This window comes from Contarinia nasturtii, unplaced genomic scaffold (assembly GCF_009176525.2).
Source record: "Contarinia nasturtii isolate CC-2019 unplaced genomic scaffold, AAFC_CNas_1.1 Cnas_scaffold_187, whole genome shotgun sequence".
NCBI lineage: Eukaryota > Metazoa > Arthropoda > Insecta > Diptera > Cecidomyiidae > Contarinia > Contarinia nasturtii.
In genome coordinates this window covers 4369523-4387325 of record NW_022197544.1, presented here as the reverse complement: position 1 = coordinate 4387325, position 17803 = coordinate 4369523, and the positions used below count along the sequence as shown (strand labels likewise).

Genomic DNA, 17803 nt, shown 5'->3' with positions numbered 1-17803 from the left:
AGAGAGAGAGAGAGAGAGAGAGAGAGAGAGAGAGAGAGAGAGAGAGAGAGGAGGAGGAGGAGGAGGAGAGCATCTATCAGAATATTTGTGCGATGTGTTGCAACGTGTCTTAAGGTGGATTCTCTTTATATTTCATCTTAAAATGAAGAAGATGACAATGTTGTTCGGAATGTTGAAATTGTTCTGCAAATGAAAAATTAAACGAGGGTAAATGGAAAAGCAAGCAGTCATATGATCCATTGCAATAAGATATGCGGCGGTTTGTGTGAATAATGTGTGTATGACGTCAAAATGTTAATGGGTTTAACTGTTTTTATTAAGTGAATATTGAATTAGTGCGTAAAATGTACGTACTCCCATATATGTACGCGGCGCACACTGTTCTTCACTCCAACGGCATTTCATACACCATGTATATATATCGGATCAGCAGTCAACAGTCACGGATTTTATGAATTTTTTTATTCTCATCTCTCTGTCTTTCTTCTCTTCAACTTCTTGCACTGTCATGTTTTGCACAGCATCTACATAATTTGAACACAATGGTGTTTTTAAGTGTCTTCAAACTACAATGAAGATGTAGCTAAATCTCGTCAACATGGAATCAAATAAAACTTAACCCAAAGGCAAATATATGCTTTTACTGCTGCAATGGCTCTGCAGCTGCTGTTTGGTGCTTTGCAATTGCAACAATCCATTCCGAACACTAACAATTGATTGAAATCATTGAAAGGCAATCGCACATCTTCGCTCTTGTTATGATAATTATTTGTGTTCGGTGCGCGCATTGGAATCGATTCCATTTGAATTTGAATTTTGTAGCATTGCAAATGAAACATCACCTTCGCACAATTGCGTATAGTATTGCTCCCATTTAACCAATTTCACACTTGAAATGCGAAATGGATCAAACAGGGGGCCATCACATATATACGCATATCATCATATACAATAATATGATGATTTCATTTTCTATGCCTGAGAAAACAATAATATTTGTTTGTTTGTTTTTTTTTTCGCGCGCAAAAATACCTTTGCATACAGTCATTCATTTCGCACTATTTCTGCTGCCAACTGCAATATGCTTCAGTCTAATTCAACGATGGATTACCCTCAATCATCAGTCGTTTGATACTTTTCATTGTTATTCATCCGTCTGTGCATAATTCCAATCTCTAGATCGTCCATTGAAATTACACTTGCCTCGAATCAATTTATCTCTTTACCGTTTCTTCGCATCTTATTTTATTGAATAAACATTTTATATTCTCTCTCTCATAAATGCAAACGATACTTAATTTTCAGAAAATTCACAACAAAATTTCCAGGAAAAAAAACCGCTTCTCTTTTTATAAATAATTCTATTTATTTGAAAATCGCCGCTAAAAGAAAATCAATCAAAAGCAGTGACAATCGCTCCTTGGAGAATTATATTGAATTAAAAAAACCGCTTCACTAACAATTAGCATAAATCAAAGTAGCAATCCCACTGAGAATTGAATTCAATAATGTTGGAAAATTAAATCGTTTCTAAGAAGGCCCTTTGTGTGTTGTCAAAGACTGACAACAAACGTTAAAATTTCTGTCATTTTACTCACGAATTCGTAAATGCTGATAAAAGGGAACACGGAAAACGCTGTTTTTGAATGAGATTTTTTTCCCCCAATACAATCTGTCAGTCTCAGTCTGGTTGCAAACTTCCTTCGCAAAATATCGAGTATATATACAAACATCGGTTTATAACATTTTCAAATTGAAATCGAATAGAAAGACGCCGTATTATAATTATCTAATTTCCTTTGGTCTCGCTGTTACGCGATTTCTATTGGACATTTGTTTTATTTAATGTACCATACGGCATTTTTATAATTGCCCATCGTTCAGTCAATTACATCATTTTAACGCAAGAAAAAAGTGCATCCAACAGACAGACAGATATGTGATTTTCACACACAGAGTGTACAAAATCACAGATTTTTTTCTTCAATTGCGCCCACCATCATGGTGTCCTAGTTGTTGTTATTACACGTTACCACTAATTGTAGACTATACTTCCGGTTTTGGCGACAATCAATCAATTTAACGAGCAAGAAATGTGGCTTCAAGAAAGAGAACACTACTTGGCGATATTTGATTAGTAAAAACTGACATGAACATTTTATTGTACCAAAACCTCGTTAGCTTCCCCATCAAATGGTTGTTTGTTATTGCTCAACGATGATATAATTATATAAAATTGTCGACACAATATAAATAATGATGTATACGACTCACTCCGCCGAACGCAATCGATATTTTCTAAATGAATGAAGAGTCACAGATAAATAAGCCATTACAATTGTAATTGCAATTATCTGTTGGTTGTATCTTTATAAAAGGAAACAAATTGAATGGATAGAGCAAAAAAAGAGCAATATGCCTCACATAGCATAATAACATATTTAAATAATACCATATAGATTTGAATGCCAGAGGTAAAAATGTGTGTGTCCAAGCACAACAAAACAACAACAAAAAAAAAGAACCGAAGGTAATATTCAATTTTCATTTATGTCGAATGGTTCCCATTGGCTTTTCTGACTCTTTTATGTATAAAATTCATCTTCCGCATTTGTACACCAGTTGAATTGATGATGATATTGCATTTGGTAACACAATTTCGATGCATTCAATTGATTCAGTTATGCGCGGTGGCTTCGGTGAAGGGAAACAACAACTCTTGTTGGTGATTGTATTACATATGCATCCAAAAACAGCTACAAATCGAAAGTGTATTTATCTGCGATGCATAATAATTTGTGTATGTGTGTGTGTGTGGCACCGAACAACAAGAATGTTGAGACAAATGATTGCAACGAGACAAGATGACTGTGCAGATTTTCATTCGATTTTTGAATGGTGCACCAGTTCGTTTGGCGCGCATAATATGTGTAAAAGACGAATGTGCATGGAAAAAAATTGTGAAAGAGACACACACGGGAAAAAAGTAGAGACGAAATTAAGTTCACATCGCACAAGAATCTATATGTTTGCAAAAAAACAACAACAACAACCTAAAACGGGGCCTAATCATAAATAGAAAATGTATGCGGCAATCGAGAGTCTCATAGAGGAAAATGTCTACAGTTTTTTGTTTACGCAAACACTTGTAACGAGTTTTCAACTCAGTCAACGTTCAATTTGAACCATAATTAATGTAACTTTTCTTTCTTCTGCCAATATCACACAAACACACACACAAACATACATGTTATTATTAAATGCATACATGAATTTCTCATCAGTTTTTAGCCGTCCAAGTAATCAAGAAAATAAAATGCACGTTGTGCATTTCTTTTGTTGTTGCAATGAACCCACGAAAACACGGCAAGCAAAAATACAAAGGAAAAACACACAACACCAGCGGCGAGCGTCAGTCTCGCATACCTAATAATATATGTGAAATAAACAAAGTGGTTAAAGTGTGGCAAAATGTTGTGTGTCAAAGATTTGCAGTAGAAAAATATGCGACTAACGACTTTTACGATGTTTGCGCCGGATCATTTTCTGTTTTCAACGGTGAAAACCGTCTTATTTAGTGCACAAGCAAACTGTGTGTGTGCACAACACTCTTTTGCACACAATTTTTTTTATGTACATGTAGTAGAACGCGTTTCATTCAATTCAAATCGGGTTTACTTGATTTTGACTCAATCTTGCATCTTCTCATGCACACACACACTTACACACATAACGTCATTGCACAATTTATTCACTTTGCACGAATTGATCTGGACACTTAGGCACTTTATTGTGCAAAAATAAAATTTCATGGTGTCGCGGGCGCGCGCGAAAGTAAATTGCATATATGTTGATGTATGCGGACATCTTTTTTTCTCCATTTGCAAGTAAAATGTGTATGAAATTCAGTGCGCTAGAGACGAACGAGAGCAGAAGAAAAATCGCAAACACAAATAATGCAGAGCCTAGTCAATGTGTCATAAATACGAGAGAGAAAGAGGAAAAAAATGCTGGACTGAGCGAAAAAGAAAAAGATATTATCGAATGTGGTCATAATTTGTTTTTTAATGCGTTATATGCTCTCGCACTCACCATTTCTGGCCATAATTGATGTTGTCGTTGGTCGCGACATCAACGAACAAGATTTATGTTACACACAAACATATATACGAATCTATCACACAATGCACAACGTTTATTATTTACATTTGACTTTAAATCATACCGATGTCTTCACACAATTACACATTTATCACAAGCACACATATAACACCGCTCTTGGGGCTCAAATCTGTTGTGTTTTCTTCTTTTATTTTTTTTTTATCGATTACAAAACTACACCGTTTTTGTTCGTCGTCGTCGTCTTCTTTTTTTATGTTGTATGCTGCTAAAATTTCATGCTGCTGAAATCGAAATGGTTTTCTTTCGTCATCGTCTTCTTCTTTATTCGGTTGCAGTTTTTTTTAATGCGTAGTCCATTCAATGTGATTGTCTTTGGTGGTTGCCAATATGCTAGCATCCGTGTGATTCGCATTCAAAAGTAAAATGTGTTTTTATGCCCAAAACAAAGCAACCGCTGACCAGAGAACACAAAAACAACAACAACATAAAAACAAAACCGATTGAAAAGAGAGACACATCGAACGAACGAGGAATAAAAAATAAATAAATAACACCGCATGCATGAACCGCGAAAAGAATTTAAAATATTCACCGTAGCACTTATAATTTAGGTCAATTGTGATTTGTTTGTCTGGGGCTGTGTGTTGTAAGTAATTTCTCCCTCCGTCTATCTCTATCTCTCTCTTTCTCTCTTCCGCTTTTTGTGTGTGGCTAATGTACGTGCTCATTCTATTTTTGTGTGTTTTTCACTATCATTCGATCGAATACGTTTTGTTGCTGTTGTTCGATGTCTTGCATACCATTGCAACCACCACATTCTTTCAATGAGTGAAAGAGAGAGAAAGAGAAAAGTGCCAAATTATTTTGAGGCCGTTGTGATCGAGAAACGGTGGAATTCGATTCATTACAAAACCGAACGATAAAATGGCTCAGAGTGAACGATAAAGAATAAAAGCGAAATAAAGTGACAGACAAGGAGAGAGAGAGAGAAATTGAGAATAAAAAATTGAAAAAGTTAAATGCCAGATTTAAAAATGATTTTCAAGCGTGACGGTCGCAATTGTCTTGTAGCGTCAATTTGATGTTGGTATATAAAATCGTCGTGTTCATTCATCGCACCACATTCGCAGTTATAGATAAGCAATAATAACAAAAACAACAACAAAAATCAAGGCACTCGGCGCAAAGTGAAAGTAAAAACAAAACTGTGATTTTTCTGTTTCCATATGTTGTTGTTGCTGTTGCTTTTATTTGTTGCATATTCACGCGCACGTATTGCCTTTAATCACACTTGTTGAGCAAAAGCTGATGGCGATGTTATTTTATCTGTGTATCGATTAATGCGTGCCGCGCGCTACTCCACTGTATCTGCAATATATTATAAATATATATATGATATTTATAATATGGCCGGGGTGAAGGTAAATATGCAAGAGCCGCAAGTGTGTGGCAAAATTATGATTAGAAAATGCGATGGCTCGGCCAGCGAGTGATAGAGAACGTGAAAAATTTCGAATCGAAAATTATATTTATTTTCGCTGCACCGACTACAAAAATCAATTTTCACGCCATTTGAAAAGCAACTAAAATCGATTCAACCATCAAATCAACCGAGCGAAGAGCAAAAAATGAAAGAGAGAATTTATATATAAAAGATAAAAAATTTCGCTTTTAATAAATTCTGATCGCATTTCAACAACGAACAAAAAAAAACTGAAACATACAGCGTTAAACGAGCGAAATCGAAATCGAAACGACGTCATTCTCCGTTGCACAGTTTGACCATTTTTGGTAATGCCACTTTTATAAGATAGCCGTTTAAATCTGGTTGTCTTGCGCGTTAAATGATTTTTGGCAGCAACGACAGTTCGCAACAGTTTCGGCAGCTACGCAACACAATCATATTAGCGAATTATATGATGCTTGCCAAAATAATTGAGCGACAGAGCGCGAAAAAGACTCTCTTTTGCACAGTTGATTATATTTAATTGATTGTGGGTGCCGCACAACTTGTGTAGTCGTTACCATTTGGCGATATGTATGCTGTTTGTTAAAGTTTTTTTTTATTGTTATACGAATGCCGTAAAAAAATGAACACACACAATGAGTGGCGCGGTAAATGTGGCGCACCTTTGCATCTCGCATTTTAAATTGCAATCTGTTTATGATTAAATCTCGATTTTTCGTCGAATCGCCTTTTCAAATTTGGATCGACAGTCTGGTGGTGTAATGCGCGCGCGCGAGCAATTCGATGCGATATTTGCTTTTGTTGCAAAGAGCCACATGATTGGCAAGGCCGTTCACATACTTTAACTTTAATTACACAATACGCTCGTCAAAAGTTTATATTTCTAAAATTGATTTTAAGTGGGCTTTTAAATGCAAATGAAAAATTGTTTCGATTTTATTCGAAAAGCAATCGAATAACAACAAAAAAAATCAATTAACAATTTATATGCATTGAACAACAAAATAGCAGCACATTGATATCGAATAGAAAATAAATGAAAGAGAAGAAAGAATAAACGGCACATTACAAAATGACTATTCACCTCATATAAACGACACGAAAAGTAACATCTCATTCACACATGCCTGCACCATATGTGAAAAATGCCTGCACATACTATAGTTCCGTTATTTCCGATCAATTTTTTTTTCGGTCATTCTTGAAATCATAAAAGCCCCATGATTAAGCACCAACAATTGAAATTGATGTAATACATCTGTTCGACGAATTATGGCTTAGGTTCAAGATGAGCCTATTGAAAATTTCTTAATAATGCCAAACATCCATCAAAATCAACAAAAGACCAATTATTACCGCCATATAGCCAATAATTTTCGTAGCAAATTTGTGTGTGTGTGTAGAAAATCGAGTCAAACAACTGGGGGGAAGTGTTCATACAATTTAGCTCTCTTACACTCTTTTCAATCGAAAACTGACCTTTTTCATGATCATGAAACTTTTGGCTTCGCTTATTTTTGGAATGCAGACCCACACGCAAGCGTGTTTTACCACCAAACACAAATCACCATTCATTCCTCCATTTGGTGAATTGATTCATTCACTGCTACTACACGTAAATTGTGATGGTGATTTTACACGATATAGAAGAAGAAAAAGGTGGCGAGAGAATACAAAGAGATGATTTATATCAAATAACTGACCAAAAAAGCGTTTCAGATAATAAAAATTAAGAGGTAAATTCGTCGATTGTGAAGGTAAATGAAGATATAATTCTTGGCACGCACACCATCAGCTACCACCAAAATTCATCGATAAAGATCTGGCGAATAGGAAAAATACAATTCACCTGTGTTGGCTGTGAACAGCTGTGAAACTAGACCAAACATTGATCATATGTGTGTTAGTCATTCCATGAAGATAAAGTATCAGATTTAAATGTGGCAATTTTCGTTGAGAAACCATTATTTAAACGAGCATAAAATTGGCAATCACAACTTTTTCATTTCTTCAATTTTCAATTGGACAATTTACAGTTGGAAAATGATACATTCACATTGACGGTCTTTTTGAATATTGTTTTCTTTTGACATTTTGTTCTTTTCGCCATCGAAAATGGTATATTATATGGCAGGAGAAAATGAATTTCATCAATATTTGAGAAATGCGATGCAACTTTTCATTGAAGGCATACAAAAATAGAATGAATACGATCAACTAATTTTCTTAAACTAAAAGAAGAAAAAAAAAATAGAAGAAAGTCTATGAAAGAAAATGAAAGTCATTTGCATGCTGACTAAATATGGTGTATAAGTACACGAGTTTCTATGTAAATGTTCAAATCAGATATATTTTCGACACGAACCAAAAATGACCGTTCATCATTGTGAATGAAAAGAAATCCCTGAAAACAAAAATTATACATACAAATCTTATTGTTTGGCGAATTTTGCGCGCATCAAAATCAAATCAAAGATTTGCTCGATTTCGATGAATGGAATTGCTTTTTGTTTTCATTGGTGGAGGATTGAGAGAGAGAGAAGACGATGGCACAAAAAATTAGTTCTTCGAAACCGAACACATTTCATTGTATTTTAAAGAGTTTAATTTAAAAAAGCACAACCAAATTACTATTTTCCTGTTCAAAAAGTGTGTGAGAGAGAGAGAGAGAGAAAAGAAAAAAAACAGCAGCAATATATCTCTTAGCGGCATCACGTGCAGTAGCTTCCTTCACCATGCCATTATTACTCCCATTTGATTATTTTCAATTTTCCAAATCACAAATGCTCTGATTTTTTTTTTGCACACTCCAAGAGACAACATACTGCAGATGGTACGTGTTTATTACGCGAATTGATTGTGTGTCTTAATTAAATTTTGTTTGTCTATTTTTGATGTTTCTTTTCTCGCCATGGCGACGACCCAAAAGTGTGAGAGACTTTTACAATAGAGACGCACACATCCAAACAAAACATATATTTGTGACACCATCGTCAGGTCGAAAAGAGATGAATGCTTTTAATTGAAATTTCAGCCCGAATCAACAGAAGCATCATAAAAAAGGTTCTTCTTTGAATCGGAATATAAATATTTTTCTGTTATTTTGCCTGAAGCATTGAATACGCGCCAGAAAAACGTTGATATCAACCTAAATTATTTATTTTTCAGTAACAATCAATTTTATCGTGACGGCAAACACGTTTTTCGTCTGCAAAAAAAAGATGATACACGTCAGATGAGTCAGATTGAACTATTCATGAAAAGCATTGCGCCAACATTTCGCACACACAATTCAATGGAATGTGTGTGTTTTTGCGCGCAAGCGAAGGTTTGAAAAAAAAAAAAACTAAAAAATTCTCCGAGAATGGCAAAAGCGCGAGAAAGACAATGCCGAAAAGCCCACTGAAACACACGCTGTGTGTCTGTGTTACACATCAACTGGGAATCACATTGTCTTCAACTGATGCGCTGATGATTTTTGATTGTTTACATTTGTGCGGTTGCCGCTTTGCGCACATCAATAAAATGATGAATAATGTTCTTATTAACCTACTGCGAATTAGAGAAAGAGTAAAATAGAAGAGAAGAATGCGAATCATCTTAAAATTGTGCTAATTTTATGTGGCGTGTACGCGTGCACTCACACACAATTTTCAACGTCGCCAGTGTTGATCGCAATGAACGATTTTAAATGGTTGGCACTTCCGCTGTATGTATTCAAATTAGCAAATGTGTTGGAAATAAAAGAGGCGATGAATTTGTATCGTTCATCTTTCGTTGTTTAGATATTGTTCGCATGCATCTGAGAAAAAAAGAAACAAACCATTTGATTTTTCGCAAAACGATCGTAGATTGAAAGCATCTAATGATTGCAACACGAGTTCATATTACACCAAGTAATTGTGTTCACCGTCACTTAAATATAAACAGCTAAACAACTTTACAAACACATTTTTTTTCTAAATTTTGGGTATGATGCTTGTTCATAGCGTGGAAAAGTCAACGAACAATTTTTGGATTTTACTCATTGTCTCACACATGGAAAATTGGTTTAACCCACATTTTTCGATCACGAACCTATCTGTATATTCCATTTTTTTGTTTGGTGATGACTTTGAGGGTACCGGCCGATCATTAAGTCGAAACAAATTATCGTTACTTGATTTTGATGAGAGATTTTTAACTGGAAACAAAATCTATAATGGCACTAACGAGAGATTTGTCGTCGACACACTCATTAGATTCTTTCACCCATCGAAATGGTGAAATTGACGAAATCTTTTTGAACATTATTTATTTTGCTCATCGAATTATTTGTTTTTTTTTGTTAGAAATTCAAAATTTAAAAGAAAAAAACTTTTTATTTTTGATTAATTGACAGAGAAAAAAAAGAATGTAAAACAGAATGCATTGATATTTGAAGCTTGAGCATGATAATTAAGAAAAATATATTCAAATGAAAACTTTTACTCTCTCTCTCTCTTTCTCTCGACATAAATATGAAATATAAATGAAGAGAAAAACAAACAATGAATCTCCGTCTAATTAAAAGAAAGACAGGCCTCGGTTAAATTAAAGATTAACAAGTTGATTTAAGCAATGATTTCATGACAAAGACAATTTAATAGAACATGAAAGAGTGCAATGCCTGAAAAACATGTGTATTGTGTGAACAACGTTGGTATCTTGTCACTATCACCTAATTGATAGTTGATTTTTGGATTTGAGCAAAATAGGAAGACAACGAGCAAGCGAGAGATAGAGAGAGAGAGAGAGAGAGAGAGAGAGATGTAGAAAGAAAATCAGAAAATGTACAAAAAAATGCAAGGGGCAACAGGAGAAATAATATTTATAAGAAAATATAGTGTTACGTTCTTTTGTGTGTGCGTGCATACAAAAAATTGAACAAAGGAAACGTGCACAATTCCGATTTCTTTGCATCGTCGTGGTGGTGAATGCACGCAGCGGTGTTTTAATATCTATAATTAAATGCACATATCCATAAGTGCACGCATCATAGTATTTCTTTCATCATTTAATTAGTTTGAGCATATGAGCGTGAATAAATGAACGAGCGAACGAACAACCAAACTAAAAAAAACGTAGAAGAGTACGCAATGCAATTCGATTGAAAATTTATAGAATATGCTATATTCGAAATTAAATATTTATGCTGTGCGTTAAGTGTGGAGAGAATTTCATGCTGTGCTCTTATTTTCGCCACACCCAATCGATTCGTGTAAATCAAATGGATCCGTAGAGAAAATATGCTAACTTTTTTTCATTGTTCGCTTTTTAGTAAATAATTCTAATGATGTATTTATTTTTTTACTTTGTTTCGAATAATGTGTATAGGATCGCGAGGAACAGGCTCGTTTGGAGATGAAGCATCGAAAAGAGGAAGATGATTTATACAGAAAATTTGCACGCAAAAGAGAAGATGAAGAACGAAAGATAACCAGTGAAATGCAAGATGAATGGGAACGTGAATTGGAACGATTGACTCATAAATTTGAAAAAGAATTGGCCACATCACGTCGAAATCGTGAAGATCAAAACATTTTAACGCTGCGACACGAACAACAAAAAGAAGACTTGGAAAAGAATATGACATTGCGTAAAACGAAAAAGAAAGAAAGTCTTACACGTAAAATGCTCGAACACGAACGATCGGAAACGGCCGCACTGGTCGATCGACAATCGAGCGAAATGTTGGAATTGATTAGTGCACGGCGCAGTGAATTCATGCAAAATGAAAGCATATTCTTGGATGATGAATTTAACGAAACTACTCAACCGTTAATGAGCTATCCAAGTGTGGCGCCACAACCACAACCACCAGCTGTCAGTAAATTCCAAATCTATACCGATCCCATTGAATTTGAAGAAGTTGATCGGATTGCGATATCGGTGAGTAACATATTATTATTATTATCGGTAGAGCAAAAAAGAAGAAGAAACGCAATTTTCTAACCATAAAAATGACAGCAAAAACAAAACTGCACAAACTTTTTCTGAATTCAATATTTTACACTTCAGGTGGCACAAGAAGATCAAAAAACATTCACCGATTTGGTGCGACAATTGGTCGGACGATGCACATCCGATATTGAAAAGGCACGAACCATTTTCCGTTGGATCACGGTGAAAAATTTGAACACAATGCACTTTGACGATGATTTAAGAGGCGATACACCAATGGGTCTTTTGCGTGGCATCAAATTTGGCACAGAAAGTTACCACGTTCTATTCAAACGATTGTGCAGGTAACGTTTACATTCAAAATCGAAATAAATTTAAAAATTAAATTAAATTCGTTTCGTCCAATTGCAGTTATGCCGGTTTACATTGTGTGGTAATCAAAGGATATTCAAAGAGTGCTGGCTATCAACCGGGCATTAAATTCCATGATTCACGTTTTCGAAATTCATGGAATGCGGTTTATGTGGCGGGCGCATGGCGTTTTGTCCAATGCAATTGGGGTGCACGTCATTTAGTCAATGCAAAAGAAGCACCAAAATCGGGTCGCGGTAAAAATGATAGTTTACGCTATGAATACGATGATCATTATTTCTTAACCGATCCACGTGAATTCATTTACGAATTCTATCCATTACAAAAGGAATGGCAACTATTGAAACGTCCAATCACATTGACCGAATTTGAAAATTTACCATTTGTTCGATCGTTATTCTTTCGCTATGGTTTGCATTTTGCTGATGAAGGCTATGGCTCAGTTGTTTATACGGATGATACGGGAGCGGCAACAGTACAAATTGCAATGCCAAGTGATATGCAAGGCTGTCTGATATTCCATTACAATTTGAAATTTTATGACAGTGATGAAGATTCATACGATGCCGTTTCGCTCAAGCGTTTTGTCATGCAATCGGTCATTGGGAACATTGTTACGTTCCGTGTGCACGCACCATGCTCTGGTTCATTTTTGCTTGACATTTTTGCAAATGCAGTCACACCACAAGAATATCTAACCGGTGAACCAATGAAATTTAAATCGGTTTGTAAATTCAAGGTAAGACCAATGGCCAGCGAAATAAAAAAGAGAAGAAATTCTCTTTAAATGGTCAATTGCAATTCAATGATGTATATACATTCTTTTCTTTAATTATTAGATTTGCTGCGATGAATTACAAACTGTTATGGTACCATTGCCAGACTGTGCTAGTGGTGAATGGGGACCGACAAAAGCAACCCGACTCTTTGGACTCATTCCAATTACACATCAAGTAAATGTCCACCAATTTTTTTTTGTTTTTGGCAGACATCAGAACACACTAATCAATTGGAACAAAAAATCTCGATATTTTTAGGGCCCATTGATATTTGCCGGTCGCATTATCGAACTTCAATTCCGAATGTCACGTCCGTTAACCGATTTCATGGCAACATTGCATAAAAATGGAATCGAAGAGAAAAAACTCTCAAAATATGTAACACACAATGTACTCGACGACATTGTTACATTTAGCATCAAGTAAGTTTTTCTTGGCTCGAATTTACATTCCAACCAATTTAATAATCTCATCATGGTTTTTTTTTCTCATTCATTTCACACAGTTTTCCCGAAGAAGGACAATACGGATTGGATATCTATACCCGCGAGGTTGGCAGTCATTCTCATCACAATAATCATTCATCTAGTGAAAAGCACTTGTTAACACATTGTTGTAAATACCTAATCAATTCATCGAAACGCAACTGAGCACCGACTCTCTCGCTCGAGATTAAAATTATTTGTTTTTTTTTTTTTCATTTGCGTTTATTTTGTATAGTATATAGTTAAATTTGTTTATTATTTTTTTTTCTTTACAAGTTTTTCTTTTCATTAATAACCTGTCGAATAATTCATTTGATTTGTACGTATTTAAATCGCTTTACTTAACGTTAATTGATGATATATATGAAGAGTGTAGCTGAATAATATTAATTGGAAACAAAACAAAATCATAAAAAATTCGAAAAGGAAATGTTTGGAATGAACGAGATATGCAGTGAATAGGCCGTCAGTTTGTGCATCAAAACAATTGAATAAAAGTAGTTCGAATAGATCTATGCATCGAATCTATTTGCTTAAGAATAACACGCATACATAGGTTAGTCACGAAAATAATTCATAGTTTATTCACAATCACACCAAAAAAATACAAATTTAAAGAGAGAGAAAAAAAAATAGTTAATCAAAGAGCACAATAGCTTAACATTGACATCATATTTACAACAAAATATATTTATCACAGACATCTAGTACAAAACTGATGATATTCTTTTTCGATTCACATGAGAGATGTATTTGTATGGGTGAGACGTAAATTAAATCGACAGTTTTCGATTGAAATACATTGCCTGAGAATGAAAATGAAACTTTGCCCTTCAGGTCTCACCTATTCCGTGAACAATTGTAGGTGGTAAGATTCTATGCAACAGAAGTCATTTTTGGCCGAGTCAATATGGCTTCTCACCCAATACATTCTTTTCATACTAAAACAATTGACATAATCAATTCAAACGATATAATCAGGATCTAATAACATTCAATTGAATACATTCCACTATAATTAAATATACCAATGCATACCTATACATATATATATCTTGTAGAAAACAACTCAGACATAACATTGTAACTCATTCCATTTCGTAATTCGATTCACATCCGAATCCATTCTAATCATTTGCAATAAAATTCAAAATGATGGAATTCCAAATGTTGCAAAATCAATGCATTGTAAATATAAAAAAAACTTTTTTGAAATGACAACTGAAAATAAAATGTTATGCTAAAAATAATTTGACCAAAAAAAAAGTTCGATACGAAGTACAATTGACTTACAAAAAATATATTTTGTACTATTTTCCATAAAATCTGAAGACTTTGACACTTTATTGCGAAAAATCGCTTCAGTAGACACAAAAAACGTTCGAAAACAACGTGATGGAAATCATAAAGTTGTCATTGTCGTATTGAATTTCTTGAAGTTGATAATTATTTCAGTAAATTAACCGTTACGTTAACAAATATGCTTCAAATTCTTTATTAAGTGATAGAAAGTCGCCCCATACACAAGCAATAACTCTATTCACCCAAATAACATTGCAGTTTTGATAGATTTTAAGAAATGAAGTTCGTTTTGTCATCTCTCTTTCATCATTCCAAAAAAAAAAAACGAATCCATTGTACGAACGGAATATGACAAACGAATCTGAAATGCTTAATTCACCTAATAAATGAATATTGAATTATGCCGGATTTGCAATAAAACAAAAATATACAAAAAAAGAACAAATCATGTCACATACATCTATTTATTAATGATAATAATTAATTTAAACGAAAGAAAGGAGACAAAACCAATTGTTTCATACACATGAATCTATGGATTCAACTCAATCGTTTTGTGCTTTTTTTTGCCAAGCTATTTCCCATAACTTGAAGAAACAAAAAAAAAACACTCTATTCATTCGAATTGTATCATTTCATTCTAATTCAATCTTTAACTTTATCAAAAAAAATTTAAAACGAATACACAAAAGCCGATTGATTATAACGATATAAAATTCTTTATGAAATAAACCAAATATTAAATTGCATCCGACAATGATCTGTTGAATACATTTCTTCTTAATTTACAATTTTATATGATTTAGATGATGTTGAGTATCGTACGGATGATATGATGTGAAGCTTTTTACAGGTTTGATTTTATATTCTATTCGCCAGCCGTCGTATAGGCATTTTGTAATTCAACAAGTTTTGAATCAATTTCTTCGATTGTTTTCGAACGCCGCTTGGACACTTCATTAAAGAAATTCCGACGCTCGTCTACTTTCAAAATCAATTCCTAAACGGATCCAAAGGAGAAGAAACAAATCATTAAACATCTTTTTAAATCAATTTTTAACGATGAAAAAGAAATAAATTGTGTTTACCTGTAATTCTTTTGATTGTTTTTCAAGTAAATCTTGCATGTAACATATGAATGTGGACATTTGCCGATTTCGGATAAACTGTGTCTGTTGTTCGGGTGTATGACCATGTGCACGCCTGCAATAATATGAATACATTTTTCAAAAGTGTTTTAGCTCTGTTACATTTTCTTCTTTTTTCGCAACTAAATATTCACAAATTAATACAGAAAAATCACTCTGTAATGAAAACTCTCAATTTTCCACATTCCAAAGAGGTTTCTCATTGACGAACAGTGACAAAAATGCGTATATAAAAACAAAGTGTCTCCCAATGTTGACCAATTTCTTCTCTTGATCAAATTTAGATGAAATTTGCAGAAGAGATAATTAGAATTATCAGAATATTGGAATTTTACTAAAATTGAGTCAGTGTACCCCTCTGATGGGAACAACGGAAAAATAAAAAGTCCATTGTAGAGATTTTTCTGTATTTTTGTTATTGATCTTTTCTCGAATGATGACACTTACCATGCTTTGTTGTTCGGTGTGTTCAGTTCGTATTGTTGCTTTAGTTCATTCAATGCTGTGATTCGTTCGTCTAAATGTTTGGTTTCCCACATTGTATCGAACTTTTCAGTCCATTTATTGATCATATCATCTTTGAATTTATTGATGATGGGTGCTTTTATTTTATGTGTTTTGACTGTTGGTTGCAAAACATCATACAAACTGGTCACCAATTTGTCGCTGAACAACAAAATATTACAATATTAATTTTACATAAACAAACTAAAGTAAAAAACTCTAACCATTTACCTCATTTGATTGATGAATGGTGTGGTAATTTCGGCAAATTTCGCCTTAATTTGTTCGCTATTTTTCAATTGAATTTTTGTGTTTTCCATTTTGATTATTGTTTGACGAATTCTTTCCTCATAAAATTTACGTTATTCAGCCCGAAATTGTTTGAATTCTTTGCAGCTGTCAAAGTACGATAGTATTTTGACATTATGGTCAGATGCGAATGTGTTACCACTTTAGACCGAAAAAAAATATAATATAAAATAATGCATGACATGCAATACTAAGAAACCGAATGGAAATGAAAATGGCGATAAATGCCAAGCGTGTTAGATAGAGTAGACACGATGTGTGTATGGTATATGGTTGTCTTGCTCACCTTTGCCGCTTACACCGAACCGCTACTCCAAATAGCAAACCCGTCGTATGTATTCCATTTTAACAAAACCGATCAACATTTACAATGTAATATGTATGAGAGGGAAACATATACAGAGACAGAGAGCGTGTTCACTGCACACTTACACACACACAAACATCGTGTGAATTTCGTATTCGGGTGTTCACATCATTTCTTCATCACATGTATCGGTCCGATAGTCAGCTACAAGCGGCAGCTCATGGCAAACACAAAACAGACCAGTAAATTATATTGCGTTCTCATTCTATCGCACATTGCATGCACATAGAATGTGATAGCCGTGTATGCATGAGAGATACGACGACAACAACAACAACGACAAAATTTCAACACATTGAAACTGATTGCGTTTGAAAAATGCTAAGTTACTCTACGACACTAGTTAGTACTTCTGCGCTGTTCAATTCTGTGTGTTTATACTAGTAAGTACCAAACGCAGTTTATGTGTACGAAAGTCAACGACTACTTTTTTTTTGTCCCTACTATTCTTATTATCGATATAGTATAATTGCAAAGAGTTTTTTTTCCACTCCAATATTATATTTTTAATTTTTGCATTGGTTCGTTTGATTTTTGTTTGAATTTTTGTTGTTGTTGTATTGAAATTTAAAAAAAAAGCACGAGGCTGAAAGGGGAAGCATAAAAAAAATAGAAAGAGCTAAAATAAAAACCAAACCGAAAGAAAAAAGAGTAGCAAACGAACTGTTTCATTGTAAATTGATTGTTGTTATTTGTGCGTGTTTCGTTACGTACGCTACGACACCCAGAGTGAGACAAAACGAGAGTATATTAGACGCGCGGTGTTGTATGTGTAGAAAGTTCTGCGATTCGATTAGAAATAATTTCCAGAGTATAGTTGTGGAGTTGCCGTTTTGTCCATCGCATATAAAACTGAATTCGATAAAAAAAGAAAATACAGAAAGAGAGAATAAAACAAAAAAACGACGTCCAACCGACCACCACGAGAATTATTTTGAAGTAAGGGCACACCATATCATAATATACACATACACGCATACATGAGCACAGAAAAGACAACCGACACTCACCATTCCGAAAAACAC

At 34.2% G+C, this 17803-nt stretch overlaps 3 protein-coding genes across 9 annotated transcripts in view; 2 read left to right on the top strand and 1 right to left on the bottom strand.

The window, feature by feature from the left end:
• LOC116336647 (hillarin) overlaps positions 1-14381 on the top strand; it is a 30579-nt gene extending 16198 nt beyond the window's left edge. For all 5 annotated transcript variants that reach the window (XM_031760622.1, XM_031760624.1, XM_031760621.1 and 2 more), the window contains exons 5-10: positions 10946-11500; positions 11630-11856; positions 11924-12623; positions 12724-12837; positions 12922-13085; positions 13169-14381. In XM_031760622.1, coding sequence (XP_031616482.1) covers positions 10946-11500; positions 11630-11856; positions 11924-12623; positions 12724-12837; positions 12922-13085; positions 13169-13313 — 1905 coding nt within the window. In that variant the 3' untranslated portion in view covers positions 13314-14381. The remainder of the gene's footprint in view (positions 1-10945; positions 11501-11629; positions 11857-11923; positions 12624-12723; positions 12838-12921; positions 13086-13168) is intronic.
• A 514-nt stretch (positions 14382-14895) lies between these two features.
• LOC116336650 lies at positions 14896-16873 on the bottom strand. Its single transcript, XM_031760634.1, has 5 exons — positions 16698-16873; positions 16334-16552; positions 16046-16264; positions 15539-15653; positions 14896-15450 (listed from the first exon to the last, which is right to left on the bottom strand). The coding sequence occupies exons 2-5, from the start codon at positions 16420-16422 to the stop codon at positions 15319-15321; spliced, it is 555 nt and encodes a 184-aa protein (XP_031616494.1). The 5' UTR covers positions 16423-16552; positions 16698-16873; the 3' UTR covers positions 14896-15318.
• Positions 16874-16978: 105 nt separating this feature from the next.
• LOC116336648 (poly(rC)-binding protein 2) overlaps positions 16979-17803 on the top strand; it is a 61029-nt gene continuing 60204 nt past the window's right edge. The window contains exon 1 of one of the 3 annotated variants that reach the window (XM_031760627.1): positions 16979-17161. The gene's annotated coding sequence lies outside the window, so the exon portion shown is untranslated. Of the gene's footprint in view, positions 17162-17196; positions 17300-17393; positions 17718-17803 lie in introns of those variants that run through there. The other 2 variants (XM_031760629.1, XM_031760628.1) reach the window with 2 other exon arrangements.